The 17,310-nt window shown below is 43.7% G+C and overlaps 1 protein-coding gene across 1 annotated transcript in view; it reads left to right on the top strand.

Moving 5' to 3' along the window:
• The first annotated feature begins 2,250 nt into the window (after window positions 1–2,250).
• Window positions 2,251–17,310, top strand: part of PIK3R4 (phosphoinositide-3-kinase regulatory subunit 4) — a 70,043-nt gene continuing 54,983 nt past the window's right edge. Inside the window, exons 1-2 of the mRNA XM_075547208.1 lie at window positions 2,251–2,725; window positions 3,683–4,462. Coding sequence (XP_075403323.1) covers window positions 3,730–4,462 — 733 coding nt within the window. The 5' untranslated portion in view covers window positions 2,251–2,725; window positions 3,683–3,729. The remainder of the gene's footprint in view (window positions 2,726–3,682; window positions 4,463–17,310) is intronic.

Genomic DNA, 17,310 nt, shown 5'->3' with positions numbered 1-17,310 from the left:
GTGGGTTGTGACCCCTGTGGGGGTCGGATGGCCCTTTCACAGGGGTTGCCCGATTCATAACAGTAGAAAATTTAGTTATGAAGTAGCAACGAAAATACTTTTATGGTGGGTGGGGGGGGCGTCATTACAACATGAGGAACTATATTAAAGGGTCCCTACATTAGGAAGGTTGAGAACCACTGGCATAGAGGAAATTGGTTTCTGGCCAATATGTCATTTCAACTAAATGGGGGCAGGAAGGTAGATGGCTCATAAAAGGTTTTGCAACATATTATCAGGGGGCGGGGGGTGGGGTGGAGCAGAAGGTGAATCTATACTTCAGAAATTTAAACACACAAAATGAAATAATTTTTAAAAATAAGAAGAAATCATGGAAGAGTTAAAAAATTATCTGTGGTTAAGAAATGCTTTTTTTTTTTTTTGGTTAAGAAATGTCTTTTTCACCCCCTTACTGAAGGGTTGTGGGGAGGAGATGAGCCAGTCAGGGTGTAGGGTAGCAACAATGAAACATATAACTTTCCTCTAGTTCTTAAATGCTTCCTCCCCCCAACCCCCCACTCTCATGATCCCAGTTCTACCTTACAAATCTGGCTAGACCAGAGGAAGTACATAGGTACAGATAGCAACTGGAAACACAGGGAATCCAGGACAGATGACTCATTCAGGACCAGTGGTGAGAGTGGCGATGCCTGGAGGTTGGAGACAATGTGGGGTAGAAAGGGGGAACCGATTATAAGAATCTAGGTATAGCCTCCTCCCTGAGGGATGGACAGTAGAGAAGAAGGCAGGGGGAGATGTCGGACAGTGTAACATATGACAAAATAATGATAATAATTTATGAATGATTAAAGGTTCATGAGGTAGTGGGGATTGGGGAGGGAGGGGGAAATGAGCAGCAGATATTAAGGGCTCAAGTAGAAGGCAAATGTTTTGAGAATGATGATGGCAACAAATGGACATATGTTCTTGACACAATGGATGTATGTATGGATTGTGATAAGAATTGTACGAGCTTCCAATAAAATGGTTTTAAAAACGTCTTTTTTTCCCTGTAGGTTTCAAAGCTCAGATATCACAGTAATGTGGTTGGTGGCTAGCCTAGGCCCTGAACAGACAGGCGATAGTGCATGGATTTAGGGCATAGTTTGAGGTAGTGTTGCAACTTCTCTGACATGTCCAGGGTCTCTTTGTCTCTCAAACCAAAGAATGAACTCACAGACCACAAATCGGCAAGCAGTAAGCAAAGTTTATTTGGAAAGGGAAGAAAAGCACCTGACGTGTAAGCGGCCGCTGAGTGAATGGTGTCTAGGGGCTTCTATCTGGTGTGGTATTCTTGGCCTGCCTGTATCACCAGGTTACAAAAAGACCAATCCCGGGACTGGTCCAACTTCTCAGGTCCAATCATACACCAGGTCAGGCACTCCCCTGGGCTGGGCCTTGCGTGGACACGGACAAGGATGTCCACTCGCCCAGGTCAGTAAAGAGTCTTGGGTTTGATAAGCTTGGAATTAAAATATAATTTATAGGAACTTACTGCGTTTTAAAAAGGACAACGAAAACGATGGAAACACATCATCTGGATGAGGGAGATTGTCAGCATGAGACACACACAAATCATTGGTTAATGACCTGAAAAAATTCAATCCAGGTTGACTCTATGTGGATACTGAAAAATGACTTTAGGACTTTCATTGTAAAGTGTAGCCTTCTTCACACTTAGTGCTTACACAAGTGGAGGGACAGAAGACAGAGGAAGACCCTCGGTGTGATGGATTGACACAGTGGCTGCGAAAATGGGTTAGACATAACTGGGGGGATGGCCCAGGACCAGGCCGCATTTCCTTCAATTGTACAGTGTCGCTATGAGTCGGGTCCAACGCGACAGCACCTAACAGCACAGTTCACATGATTAAAAGGCGCTAACGTTAGATTAGTGGGATGATTTGTACATTTTAAGCCGCGGTACTGTATGGCTTGTACCTGATTTCATTAATGATCTCTAAAAACACTCCAGTGGTTCACTATCCTAGACATGCCCGGGACTTCTCCGAGAGAACTCAGCTGGGCTGTCCTGGGGAGCGAGAGGAAGAAAAGCAGAACAAGGAATGGATCGTTGTCAGCGCGTCTCATTTCTTCCCCACCGTTCTCCCAGAACCAGGCTACAAGCGCTTTCTTGTTTCCTAGCAACCAGCGGGCTGCCGGGGCTCTACTGGCCTCTTGCGTCACTTCCGCCACGCTACCGGAAGTGAGGTCAGAGCCAGCAGCTTTCCCCGGGAGTTCGGTGTTTGCCAGCGCAGTTGCCACCGCTCAAGAAGTGGAATTTCCTCGGGACTGGCGACCTCCCCTCTCCCCGGGGTTCCGCCTCTCCGCTGGGTGGTGAGGTCCTCGAGGCTGGCTCCGAGGGGTGGCAGGATCGAGGCTGGCCACCGAGCGAGGGGCAGGCGAGGCCCGGAGTCGGGGTTCGGGGGGCCACTCCCTGCGCGTCTGTGGAGTCTCTTCAGCGCGGCGTGGTCGCTGCTGCGGCCCCCCGAGGCATCCGCGACCTGCCCCCGCCTGCCGCGGGCCGCCGGGCGGCCCGGAGACGGGGCTTCCCCGCAGCCGTCGCCCTCGCAGCTCCCGCTTCTGAGGGAGGACCCTTCGGAGAGGCGTCGCTCGCGGCTGCCCACCCACTTCCCCTCCCCGGCGCGCCCGAGCGGTCTGTCATGAGCCCAGCGGGAACTAGCGAGTGAGTGGAGCGGCTTTCCCTACTTCCTAGGGACCTGGCGTAAAAGTTCGTCTGTGCCCCCCCACCGCCCCCCGTCGTGCGTGTATATGTGAGACTTTTATCTTGTAGCCCCGGAGCTAGCGGAGCCCTGGGCTGAGTTTGCTAAATGTGTATTTGGGCTTTAACTGACCCGGCTGGGGTTTGCGGTGCTCCGCCATTGGGTGCGAGCGAACCAAGTGGGCGGACAGACACCCTGGGAGTTAGGCTGCAAGGGGCCAGCGGATACTGCTGGGTTGTTTTTTAAAAAAATCATTTTATTGGGGCTCTTACAACTCTTAGCACAATCCATTGTGTCTAGCACATTTGTACATTTGTTGCCATCATCATTCTAAAAACATTTTCTACTTTTGAGCCCTTGGTATCAGCTCATCCCCGCCCCCCACTTTCCTCACCCTCCTTCCCATATTGTTGGATTCTATTGGCTAAGATTTTGGTTTTCTTTTCTGTTTGTTTTGTTTTTTTAATATTAGCCCAGGCCTTGCAAAAGTTCTGTGATCTATTTGTATTAGGCGATTCTGAGTCTGCTCTGTCCATCAGCATCTTCTCTCTAATTAAAGACTACAAACTCTTCCAGGAACAGGCCTGGGGCTGATTTTAGTTCTGTTGTGATTCTCATAACCCTAAGCACCACACTGAACACGCAGTAAGAACAACTCGTTACTATTTTACATTTCAATATTTAAAAGTGATTTATATTCTGATCATTCCAACTTGATAGTAAAGAGGCTTATTTAGATAGAATTCTGCCCCCTGGGAAGGACAACATAAAACAAGTGTTTTGTTTTGTTTTTCCACATAAAAGTGTGAACTGCCTAGAAGCCTGGATCTAGTGCTTTCAGTGAAAAAGACATAGTATGTTTTCTGGTAAGAGCCGGTTGATTGATGGCATCTCATTGCTGCTTTTTTTGTTTTTTGTAGGTGCTGAATCCTGACTTGAACCCAGCCGGAAGTGCTTGCTTGCCACCATGGGGAATCAGCTGGCCGGCATTGCTCCCTCCCAGATCCTTTCTGTGGAAAGCTACTTTTCAGACATCCACGACTTTGAGTATGACAAGAGCCTGGGAAGCACTCGTTTTTTCAAAGTTGCTCGAGCGAAGCACCGGGAAGGCCTGGTGGTGGTCAAGGTCTTTGCCATTCAGGATCCCACATTGCCTTTGACCAGCTACAAACAAGAGCTGGAGGAACTGAAAATCAGGCTGAATTCTGCACAGAACTGCCTTCCTTTCCAGAAAGCAGCCGAGAAGGCCTCAGAGAAAGCAGCCATGCTCTTTCGGCAGTATGTTCGAGACAACCTCTATGACCGCATCAGCACGCGTCCCTTCTTAAATAACATTGAGAAGCGCTGGATTGCTTTCCAGGTTCTCACAGCCGTGGACCAAGCACATAAATCGGGTGTCCGTCACGGGGACATCAAGACCGAGAACGTGATGGTCACCAGTTGGAATTGGGTTCTTCTAACGGATTTTGCCAGTTTCAAACCCACTTACCTTCCAGAGGACAACCCAGCAGATTTCAACTATTTCTTTGATACTTCCCGGAGGAGAACGTGCTATATCGCTCCTGAACGTTTCGTTGATGGTGGGATGTTTGCCACTGAGTTGGAATACATGCGAGACCCCTCAACGCCACTCGTAGACTTAAATAGCAATCAGCGAACGCGGGGAGAGTTGAAGAGAGCAATGGACATTTTTTCAGCAGGTATTTGAGTTGGTCAAATTTGTTATGGAAAGATGTATGCTTACTTTAACTGTCGAATGTAGAAAATGACTCTTGAATCTGAGTGTTAAAATATTAATTTCGTAGCGTGACTTCATACACTGTCAGACACATCATGAGACCTGTTTAAGTATCTAAAGTATGCAAAGCTTAGGTCATTCATTTAAACATTGAGAAATAGCTGACTACTTCCATTGGCCATGTGTCAGGCTTTGGTGTAGGTGCTGGGGCGTATATGCCCCTCTCCAGAGAACTTGTACTTTGTGTAGAGCTGGGTATTGGAAAAGGAAATTTCAGTACAGCCTGGCTTGCTGTGGCTGGGCCAAGCACTGGGTGGCATATAGATACATAGTTAAATTTGTCTAGGTAGTGGCTATGAGTAGTGTGTAAAGTTACAGTCTCAGAAACCCATGGGGGAAGTTCTGCCCTGTCCCGTGGGCTCGCCATGAATCAGTTGACTTGACGGCAGTGAGTTTGGTTTGCTTAGCTACATACATGCATTGCTGGCAGGTAGACTCTGCCTCATTCTGACCTTACGGAACAGTCTGAGGCTGTCAGTCTTTACAGAAGCAGACTGCCACATCTTTTTCTGGTGGAGCTGCTGCTGGTGGCTTCAAACCATTAAGCTTTCAGTTAACAGCCCGAGCACTTTAATCCCTGGGCTCCCAGGCTCGCTCGGTTAGCTGGCACTGTTATAACTAACCTAACACTAGCGGATGGCGTTAACACTGAGAGATATGTATTTCCTCACGGTATAGGAGGCCGGAAGTCTGCAGTCAGGATGCTAGCCCCAGGAGAGGGCATTTTCTCGCTGCCTTTGATTCTTGGGCTTCTGCAGCATGGCAGATCTCTTCCCTCTTCTTTGCTTGTGGTTAATGTCCTTTTCTTAGATTACTGGCTTAAAACATACCCTACAAACCCATTCTCCAAAGGAATTGCCTGGAGTAGGAGTTATCTCTCTTGCTTAAACAAAAGCTTGAAGACCCAAGTGTGATGCATTGACTTATTAAGGAGGTACAAGTTGTTTATAGTTTATCTGGAACATAGAGTGAGGTAAGCAAGGCCTAGATCAGAAAATGCCCTTGCATGTTTGCAGGGCCATTTTTAGATCCATGCTTGAGAAAAAATACGGGAGCATGAAGAGTGGATAGCCGGTCAACTCCAGTGGGCACAGGAAAAGCAGGGAGGTGTTAACTGAGGTTGTGGTAGAGTTGAGAGGATTGGTACTGTTTAAAAAAGGGCTTCACACTGACGCAAAATGGTTCATTCGTGGCCTACGGAAGGAACAAGGGCAATGTGTGCATTACAGAGCAAAGCGATATTTTGCACATCGGATTTTGATCTAAGTTGGAATAGGCAAAGGCTCCTAGTTCAAAGACAGTGGCTGGTTGACATGTTCTTAGTAGTATAATCAGCTATCATGTATGAGTGATGCACCGCTACATGTTGTAGGTGCCATCGAGTTGATTGTGACTCACAGCGACCCTTTAGATGACACCATTAAACACTGCCCAGGCCTGTGCCATCCTCGCAGTTGATATGCTTGAGCCCAGGTTGCAGTCACGTCAGTTCATCTCGGTGAGGGTCTCCCTCTTTCCCCCATTCTCCATTGTGTCCAGCACTGTGTCCTTTCTAGGACATCTCTTCTGGTAAAATCTTCAACGTGCGTGAGGTAATTGCCACCATCTTAGCTTCTAGCTATCATTGTGGTTGCGCTTCCTCTGAGATAGATTTGCTTATTCTTCTGGTAGCCTGTGGCACTTTTCCACATTCTTCGCCAACACCGGGATTTAAATGCATCAGTTCTTCTGCGCTCTTCCTTAGTTCATTGTCCAGTTTTCACATGCACCTGAGATGATTGAAACTACCAAGGCTTGGGTCTGGTGCCCCTTAGTCCTCAAAGTGTGACGTCTTTGCTCTTTAGCATTGTAAAGATGTCTTGGCAGCGGATTTGCCCAAGGCAATACGTAATTCTTGACACTGCTGCTTCCACGAAGACTGATTGTCAGTCCAAGCAAGGTGAAATCCTGGACAACTTCAGTCTGATGTCTGTGTGGATTTTGGGTTTCTTTCCATTGGTTTTAATCCACACTGAAGTCTAGTTTTTGATCTTCAGCCAATGGTTCAAGTCCTCCTCACTTTTAGCTATTAAGACTGTGTCATCTGCATATCAAAGGTTGTTAATGAGCCTTCCTTCCATCTTGATTCCTCTTTCTTCACTTAGCTTCTTGGAGTGTTTGCTCAGCCTGCAGACTGAATAGTATGGAAAACCTATACAACCCTGATGTACACTGTTCTGCTTTTAAGTCAGTGCCCTGTTCTGTGTGAATAGCTGCCTCTTGGCCTATGTATAGGTTCTACATGCGAACAGTGTTCTGGAGTTCCCATTCTTTTCATTGTGCTTCATAGTGTGTTATAATCCACACAGTCACATGCCTTTGCATAATCAATAACACACAAGGACACATCTTCCTGGTATTCCCTGCTTTCAGCCAAGATCTGTCTGACCTTAGCAGTGATGGCCCTCATTCCACATCCTCTTCTGAATCCAGCTTGTATTTCTGGCAGCTCCCTGTTGATGTGCTGCAGCTGTTGTTGAATTCCCCTCAGCAGAATTTCACTTGCGTGTGATATTAATGACATTGATGATTTCTGCTTTCTGTTGTGTCGCCCGTCTTTGGAATGAGCGCACATGGAGCTTTTAGTGGTGCATGAGATACTTGTCTCCCTAATTTCTTGGTTAGACTCGCGTGTTTCCAGTGCTTCATCAACTTGTTGAAACATTTCAGCTAGTGTTCTGCCAATCCTGGGAGCCAGTGCTGCACGGACTACCGTCTTGCTTCCTCTTGAACTGCTTGACTGTCAACTAATTCTTTGTGGCACAGCGACTGTATACCGTCCCTCTCCTTTTTCTTAACCTTTCGTCGTCTTGTAGCTGAAGAGTTTTCTTCAGTAATTTCAGCTTGAGATCTGCTGAGTGTGTTTTTCTCTTAATGATTTTCCAAATCCAGGTCTTTGCACATTTCATTATAATGATTTACTGGGTGTTTTTGAGATCCCCTTTGAATATTTAGGTTAATTTCTTTTACTTTTTCATGTTTTTTCCCCATTTGCTTTTGCTGCTTTCTATTCAAGATCAAGTTTCAATGTCTTTTCTGATATCCACTCTGGTCTTTTCTTTGTTTTCTATATTTTTGATCTTTTTTTTTTTCTTTGTGTGTGATAGTCTTGATATCTTCTCACAGTTCATCTGGTCTTTGATCATTAGTAGTCAGTCTGTAAAGTGTGTTCGTGAGATGGTCTGTAAATTGAATTGGAATATACTCAAGTTGTATTTTGGCTCTCATAGATTTTTTTCTTTACCTTCATCCTGAACTTAACAATGAGCAATTGCTCTGTTTCAGAGTCGGCTCATGGCCCTATTTTGGGTGGTGATACTGAAGTTCTCTAGTCCCTTCCCTCAGATGTCATGAATGTGATTCCTTGGTATTACGTTTGGTGATGCCCCTATTTATCAACACTCTTCATATTGTTGAAAGGAGCCCTGGTGGGTTACAAGTGGCTGTAAGCCCAAGGTCAACAGTTTAAAACCACCAGCCAGCTCCTCGGGAGAAAGCCTGGCATTTCTACCCTGTGAAGGGTTATTGTCTGGGAAACTCACAGGGGACTCAATTCTTCAGGGCCTCGAGTCTGAATCAACTCAATGATAGTATGTGGTTGAAAAAGGTACTTGCAATGCAGAAGTTGTTAGTTTTGCAAAATTCTATCATGCTATGTCCAGTTTTTTTTATCACCAAGAGCATATTTTCAACTATTGATCCTTCTTTCTAACTTTTACATTCGAATCACTAGTAATTATCAGTGAATCTTGATCAAATGTTTGATTCATTTCAGACTGAAGAAATTAGTAGAATTCTTCAGTTCTTTCATCACTGGCCTTATGATTGTACATGAATTTGAATAATGTTTGTATTAACTGGTTGTCTTTGTAGGCCAAAGATAATACCTATCCAGAGAGCATTGCATTTCATGATAGCTCTTGACATGTTCTTTTTGTTCGTGAATGTGACCCCATTCCTCTTGAATTTGTCGTTCCTGCCATAGTAACCCACGTGAATGTCTGGTTCAGAATGACCAAGACCAGCCCATTTTAGCTCCTGGATACCGTATCTTCATGCATTTTATTTCATTTTGATGGTTTTCATTTTTCCTAGATTCATACTTTGCACATTCCATATTCTAATTATTAATGGATGCTTGCAACTGCTCTGTGTCATTTTGAGCATGTTTCTACTTGGATCAATAGCCATTGTCCAAGAAATGTCCAGTAGTCACGACTGAATTGTTCTTAATTGATCTGAAGCTCTGATTTACAAGCTAGTTGTTGTTTGTTGCCGGTTCATCTGTGGTTTATGGGAACAGATGACTGGGTCATTGTCTTAAGCGTCAGTGAATGTGGGTCCTAGCCAAATTCTCAACCATTGCATCACCAGGGCTCTGCAAGAGACCATTATTAGGCAGAACTATAAGGACTTATTGATTGCTTGAGTACGGATTCGGATTCAAGGACACTTTCCCCCTAGATTTGGAAATTGGATGGGTCACTGAGATGGCCCCAGAAGGCAAGCAGGTAAATCAATGGGGGTACGATATATATATTTTAATTGCAAAATATCCCAAATAGGAAACTTGCCACTTTTCACCATTTCCAATGTGTGGTCAGTGTGTGGACACATTGGTATGTGGTATGTGGAACTGCAGTTGTCTGTGCATGGAGAAGATGTGCAGCAGACAGTGAGTTAAACGGCACTGTTGCTCAGTAATTGTAGCCAAAGGAAGGGTGGGGTGGGGTTTGTAGAGCAGCGACTGTAGCTTTTTTGTGGATCCGCCTATAAAATCTGCTGATTTTGGACTCTTCTTGGCCAAGTGCTTTCATATACATTATTTCATAGACCCAGGGACACTGTGCCAGGGACTCCAGCTCACCTATGACCTAATGGGGTAGAGGGGAGCAGTGGGCTAAGAATGGGACCCATAATACCTCATGAATTTGACCATGAGGACCATTTCTGGTCATTTTTTTCTTACTTTTAGGATTTCTGCATGGGCCATGTTTATTTATTTTATTATTTTTAAAAATTTTAAATCATTTTATTAGGGGCTCATACAACTCTTTTTTACACTCCGTATATACATCATTTGTGTCTAGCACATTTGTACATAATGTTGCCATCATCATTCTCAAAACACCCACTCTCTACCCGAGCTCCTGGCATCAGCTCCTCATTTTCTCCTCCCTCCCTGCTCCTTCCTCCCCCCGAACCCTTGATAATTTATAAATATTATTGTTTTATCATATCTTACACCATCCGACGTCTTCCTCCCCCAGTTCTCCACTGTCCGTCCTCCAGGGAGGAGGTTACACGTAGACCTTGTCATCTGTTCCCCCTTTCTCCCTCCCGCTCCCTCCACTCTCACCACTGTTGCCGAGTTTTTGATGACATGGGAAATATAACTCTTGAAGAAATGCTTCCTACAGGGGAGTGAGTAAGAATTGTTATACAGGATTGCACTCCCATACTTGTGTTGGTCCGTTCATCTCGCTAATGTGTGTCGTCCCAAGATAATACTGAGAAGTGTTTTTGATGAGGTAAGATTAGCCTAGCCTCCAGCTAACCACTTAGAAACGTCCACTAATGCCAGTTTTCTGATCCCTGAGTTTAATCTAAGTTTTTCTTTTTTTTGATCTAAGCTTTTCTTGGACAATTTTTACCTTTTAAATATACTAAGCCACCTGAACAGTAGTACTACTTTGGTTTAGAAATCTGACCCCTTCCTAGTATAGTCATTCTAGTGTATTCAAATAAATGTGGATAGCATTGGGTGTCAAGTGCACGGATATATTTAGAAATCATGAAATTACTCTGTTTTCTCTAATTCTGATCTGTTCCTATAGGATTATTTTTACCTTCCCCCTTCCCTATTTACATGTTCTTTTATTTATTTATTTTTTGTGATTCTAAGAATTCTGCCTCTTTTGTTATAAACCAATTTTACTCATTTGCTAAGTTCTCTAATACGTGGTTCTAGTTTCTGAATCATTTCACCACCACATCCCTACAGTAAACAAATCTACAAACAACAGCTCAGGATTTGCATGCAATCCCCCTTCTCTTAAAACTGGGAGTATACGAAGGGACTTAACTTTTTTTGTGTGTGGAAAAAATTCCATGATCTTTTAACTTAATTTTTTCCATGAACTTTTTGGAACCTTTTATGCAGTCAACTGTGTTCATCTTATATTTGACAGCTCATTCTTTGCTACCCCTTTTAGTACAATTGCTCTGTTCATTTGATGTGCTCATATAGTTAGGTTGGTTTTAAAACTTTTCCCCTTCATCTCATTTCCTTTTTTTGACTCGGAAGGACATTAGCATGCTTTCTCAAGTAAAAACTACAGAGAGGGTAATATCAAGGGAGGTATCGTTCCTCGGATCTCTCTGACCCTGCTTTCCCCGCCTCTTGTGTGAGACCAGCTTCACCGTTTCTCAGTTCTCCTTTCTTTGTTTCCTTTTATATTGACAGGTAATCACATGTAAACACATGTAGACACACATACACTCTACACACTTACATACGTACAGTGCTGATTCCAGCTTATAGCGCCCCCCAGGTGATGGAGTCAAACTGACTCAGATAGGGCTTTCTTTCTTTTAAAAGTAATTTTATTGGGGGCTCTTGCAGCTCTTACATCTATTGTGTCAAGCACATTTGTACATATGTTGCCATCATCCTTTTCAAAACATTTTTTACTTGAGCCCTTGGTATCTGCTCTTTTTTCCCCTCCTTCACCACCCTCCCACCTTCATGAGCCCTTGATAAATTATGAATTATTATTTTTATATCTTACACTGTCCTCTGTCTCCCTTCACCCATGTTTTTTTGTTCGCCACCCTGGGTGGGTGGGGAGGGGTGTTATACCTCGATCATTGAGATTGGTTCCCCCTTTCTCTACCCCCACCTCCCCCACCCTCATGGTATTGCTGCCCCTATTACTGTTCCTGAGAGCTTTGTCTGTCCTGGATTCCTTGTGAGGGCTTTTATCTGTACCAGGGTCCATGCTCTGGTCTAGCCGGATATGTAAGGTAGAACTGGAGTCATGATAGTGGTAGCGAGGAAGCATTAAAGAGCCAGAAGAATGTTGTATGTTTTGTCAGTGCTGTACTGCACCCTGGCTGGCTCATCCTTTCCTTGTGACTCTTCTGTGCGGGGATGTCCAGTTGTCTGCAGACGGGCTTTGGGTCTCCTCTCCACCCCACCCTCATTCACATTGATATGGTTGTTTTGGGTTTTCTGATGCCTAATACCTGATCCTGTCGACACTTGACACTTCATGATCACACAGGCTGGTGTGCTTCTTCCATGTGGGGTTTGTTGCTTCCCTCCTAGATGGCCGCATGTTTAACTTCAAGCCTTTAAGACCCCTGATGCTATATCTTTTAATAGCTGTGCACCAACAGTTTTCTTGACCACATTTGCTATGCACCCATTTTGTCTTCAGCAATTGTGTCAGAAAGGTGAGCATCACAGAATGCCAGGTTATTAGAACAAAGTGTTTTTTCTTATGTTGAGGGAGCACTTGAGTCGAGGCCCAATGTCCATCTGTTACCTTAATACTTAACATATAAATATATGTACGTAGATCTGTGTCCCTATAATATATAAATATGTTTACATATGTACGTGTCTGTATTTAGACCTCTATAAATGTCCTTTGCCTTCTAGTTCTCTCCTCTATTTCCTTTTATTTTCCTCTTGTCCCACTATCATGTTCAACCTTCATTCGGCTTTCAGTAATTGCTCTTGGTTACTTTGCCCTTGATCAAACCCCACCAGGCATTCTGTGCCTTCCTCGCCATCAATTTTAGATCACTTGTACCCTTGTCCCTGGGTTTGTTGGCTCCCCACTTCCATTCCTCTCCCATGTCCCCCTGGAACTGTTGGTCCCATTTTTTTTCTCCTTGGGATTGTTTATCCTGCCTATCTTATATAGACATGGGCGGGGGGAAGCCTATAAATAGTTCCAGGTCTGTCTCTTGACCTTTATGAATGTATGACCTTTATGAATGATTGAGTCTGATGAGGTACCAATCCCTGCCCCTGGAGTCTGTTTTGGGGATTCCCTGGTGACTTCATTGCTTTGCTCCCCAGCTGCTCTGCTGCACTCCCTTTGTGTTTGGACCTGGTGTGTGTTTGGGGTCAGACCAGGCACAATTCCCGCACTGTGACTCCAGTGTTGTGTGTCCTTCCCCTACCCCCGTTCAGTGAGGGGACGCTGTCTCATAGTCGGGCTGGCCCTATGGTCTTCTCTGTGCATTGACTGTATTGTCCTCGGAGCTTGGTGGGCCAGGACGCGGTCCTCTCTCTTTTTCTTTCTCTCTCTTTCTCCTTCTCTCTTAGTTTGCTTCCCTGTGTTCTGAGCAAACCTACCCCTCTCCCAGGCTATATCTTCAGTACTCTGTAGTGCATTCTTTTGGGGAGGGGGATCTATGTAGCTGGGATTGGGGGCAGCCCCGCAGACCTCTGTTGGTTTCCTGTTTCATACAAGTATGTTGCCTTCAAGTCTTGGTGTACCAGGTTGAGGTCTGGTCCCTCTCTCCCTTTCTTGTGGAGACATAAACAATACCCTCTCCCTGGTGGGTTAGTGCCCTGTTTCCCTCACCCATGTCCTCTTTTACTTTTGCCCTCCTTTTAGTTGGCTGCCATATTTATCTCTGGGTTGGATCTGACCCCTGCCGGAGTGCCTAGATATAGCTTTCTTAATTGACTATAATTTCTGTTGAAGCAGGTTGCTAGGCCTGCCGTCTATACTGCAGCTGGGTGGGTCTTTCAGTTTGCAGCCAAGCGCTTAACTGTTGTGCCACCAAACCTTTCATATATTGTTAGATGTTGTTAAAGTTTTCTTTTTTATATACAAAAGATAACGTGATCTATATGCTTCCTTTAGCAACTTTCTCGAGATAAAATTACTTGCCATAAAGGTTACTTATTAAAATTGGGTAACCTAGTGGTTTTTAGCATATTCACACAAATATTCCAGAATATTTTCCTGAGTCAAAAAACCCTGCAGCCTGTCAGTAACCTCCCTCAGCCTCTGGCAACCACTAACCCACGTTCTTTTTTTGTAGTTTTGCCTATTCTGGACATTTCACAGTCATACAGCATGTGCAGCATGTGAATGTCTTCTTTTGGTTAAAACACTTTCAAAATTTACTGTGTTTTATGTAGTATGTATCAGTACTCTTATTTCTGTGGCTGAATGGCATTCTCTTACATGGCTATGGCTTTTCTGATTTATATTTTGCAGTGTTGATGGACAGTGGAATTCCTGGTTTTGGGCTATTAGGCATTGTGCTGCTGTACGGTTTTGCGTGGTCTTAGCTGTTCAGCTGTTTCAAATGTACACTTAAGAGTGAATTGTGGGGTCATAGTGATGCACTGGTGTAAGCACTGAGCTCCACCTGGGAGGTTAGCAGTGATAATCTTGAAGATTTATGATCCTGGAAACCTGAGGACGTTGTCCTGCAGGGTCACTGTGAGTTGGAATCTAGTGAGCAGGAGGGGGGACTAGGAGTGTAGTGGTCAAGTGTCGGGGAAGCCAGGCCCTAACACATCATTACGGGCCCGGTAGGCACAATTGTACAGCGATAATAAGTAAAGATCATAGTAAAGTTACAGAGAGCATGAGAGATAGAAGTATTGAAATAAATGGAATCAGAAACAATCATGGTAGCATGCTCACCTCAGCCCTGCTTGGTGGTCCACGTGGAGGGAGAGAGAGAGTTTCATGCTAGCCCAGGCTTTTTATATTCTCTGGGGACATGCAAGTCCCCTAATTACAGGTGAGGACATAGGTCACTGGAAGGGGCTGTGCTATCGATAATACAGTAATGAGAGGGGGGTGGTCTAGGGACATAGACGCAATAGGAAGAGGAGGGATTGGGGATATACATGTGACAAGATGGGCGGATCCTAGATTTAGGATGGCAGCCTAACTTTGACCTGTTCTCTGGATCTCCATAGGATCCATTATCAACTGGGTGTAAACCCCACCTACAGGAACCAAATAGATGACTGCAGGCGTCCATTGTCCTTAACAGCAGGGAGTGGGGCCTACTGCAGTCTGGCAACTGATCGCCCTCTGGGAGGATGCCTGTGAGCATCTGACCTCCTCCCACAGTTGAGTGCTGCTAAAGGAAAGGTTTGATCCCACGAGCTGCTCCACAGAAGAAAGATGTGGCAGTCTACTTCTGCACGGACAGGAGGATTGGAAACCTGAGTCAGTTCCCTCTTGCCCTGTGGGGTTGCTAGCAGTTGACTGATAGCAGTGAGAAAAAGACAGTAACCATGTTTAGCATGTTGAGACTTTAACGAGTTGTTTTCTAAAGGTGCTGTACCATTTTACATGCCCTCCAGCAATCTATGAGCATTCTCTTTTCTCCACATCACCTTGTGTACATGCCTTTGGCTCTTTTTTGTGTCGAGTCAGTTCCAAAGCATAGTAACCCTGAGTGCAACAGAAGAAACACTGCCCAGTCTTGTGCTATCTTGAGACTTGTTAGGTTTGAGCCCATGATTGCAGCCACTGTGAGTCCATCTTGTGGAGAGTCTTCCTCTTCTTTCCTCACCTCCTACTTTACCAAGTGTGATGTCCTCTTTCAGGGACTGATCTCTCCTGGTACCATGTCCATAGTGTGTGGAACCAAGCAATTCTAGTGGGTGTAAAGTCGTATCTTGTGGTTTTGATGGACAGTTCCATGAAGATGAATGGTGTTGACCATCTTGTCAGGTTTCTATCGACAAATAGTTGATTTGTGTGTGTGATAAGGAGAAATGTCTATTCATAGCTTTGGTCTGTTTTTTAACTGGGTTGTCTTTTTATTAAGGGCCCCTGGTGGTATAGCCGTTAAGTACTTGGGTTGCCAGCTAGCAGGCTCATGGTTCTTGAGACCCACCAGCTGAACTGCAGGAGAAAGCTGCAGCGGTATGGTGCTCTAAGGAATCACAGCATTATCATCCCTATGAAGCAGTTCTACCTGGCCCTGTGGGGTCGCTATGAGTTGGAATCAACTTGAGAGCATCCGGTTTGATCTTTTTATTATTAAGCTGTAAGAATTCTTTATGTGTTCTAGACACTAGATCCTCATCAGACCTAAGATTTGCGCCTCAGATCCCTGGGGGCTGGTGCTTTACTTCCTTGGGGGAGTGTACTTGGAAGCACACACATTTGAACATTGCCACAGTCTCATTTGTTTTGGTTGCTTTTGATGTCCTAATTCAAGGTCATGAAGATTTACACACTTGAATTTCCTTCTAAGATTTGCATTGGTTTAGCTCTTATCTTTAGGCCTGTGATCTGTTTTGAGAGGTTTAGTGTGTGGTGTGATACAGGAATCCCAATTCATCCCTTTTCCTTGTGGATCCCCAGTTGGCCCAGCGTGCCATGTTGAAATGGTTGTTCATTCCCCATTGACTTAGTCTTGGCACTCTGGTTGAACAGTAGTTGTATTTCTGCACTGTAGTTTTAGTCCATTGATCAGGATGTCTGTCCTTGAGCTAGTCCACTGCTGTCGTGATTACTAAAGCTCTGTGGTAAGTTCTGTTTCTTTCTCTAAAGATTGTCTTGGCTATTCTGAGACTCTTGCATTCATAGATAAAGTTTAGGATCAGCCTTTCAGCGTCTGTAAAAAAGGTAACTGTAAACTTGGTAGGGATTGTGTTGGATTTGTAGATATATTCATGGAAGAATGCCATCTTAATAATAAACCTTCCAAATTATTAACATGGGATGTCATTACATTTATTGAGTTTCTGTCAACATTATTTTTGTAGTTTGCAATATATAAATATTACATGTCTATTGTTAAACTTACTCCAAAGTATTTTATTATCAGGAAAAATATTTTCTTAATTTCATTTTACTTATTTATTGCTCATTAATAGAAATATAATCAATTATCTTGCTAGCTTTGTTTATTAGTCAAGTAGTTTGTGTTTTCCTTTTTCTTTACATTTATTGAGTTTCTGTCAACATTATTTTTGTAGTTTGCAACATATAAATATTACACGTCTATTGTTAAACTTACTCCAAAGTATTTTATTATCAGGAAAAATATTTTCTTAATTTCATTTTACTTATTTATTGCTCATTAATAGAAATATAATCAATTATCTTGTTAGCTTTGTTTATTAGTCAAGTAGTTTGTGTTTTCCTTTTTCTTTTTTGATAAATTCCTTAAGGGTTTTCACACACATGATAATGCTGTCTCTGAATAGAGATAGTTTTACCTCTTTTTTCTTTTCCACGTGTTTAATGGTCCTGGGCAACCAGTGAGAGAGTAGGTATCCTTGTTTTCTAACTCTATGGGGAAAACATGTAGTCTTCAACCAATGATTATGCAGTTAACAGTGAAGCGCTTTTGTTATGAGTTAAGTGCTTTTGTCATGAAAGTGTTAGATTCTGTCAAATGTGTTTTCATTATCTGTTGAGATGATCATGTGCCCCACCACTATTTTTTTAAATATGATGTACTCAGTGATTGATTTTTTTTCTCAAGTGATTGATTTTAAGATGCATAACTGCCTTCTATTCCTGGTATAAATCCCATTTGATCACAGAATAGAAGCTTCAGTGTTAGTGTGTTTAAGAATTTTTGCATTTATATTCCCCAGAGATATTGGTGTTTTTTAGCTTTCTGTCAGATCCAGTGTCAAGATAATGTTGGTCCATATAATGATTTGATATATTTGTACTACTCTTTCTGTTTATT

The sequence above is a fragment of the Tenrec ecaudatus genome, chromosome 4 (assembly GCF_050624435.1).
Source record: "Tenrec ecaudatus isolate mTenEca1 chromosome 4, mTenEca1.hap1, whole genome shotgun sequence".
Taxonomy (NCBI): Eukaryota; Metazoa; Chordata; class Mammalia; order Afrosoricida; family Tenrecidae; genus Tenrec; species Tenrec ecaudatus.
The sequence above is the reverse complement of the archived record's forward strand: the minus strand, read 5'-3'. Positions and strand labels throughout refer to the sequence as shown.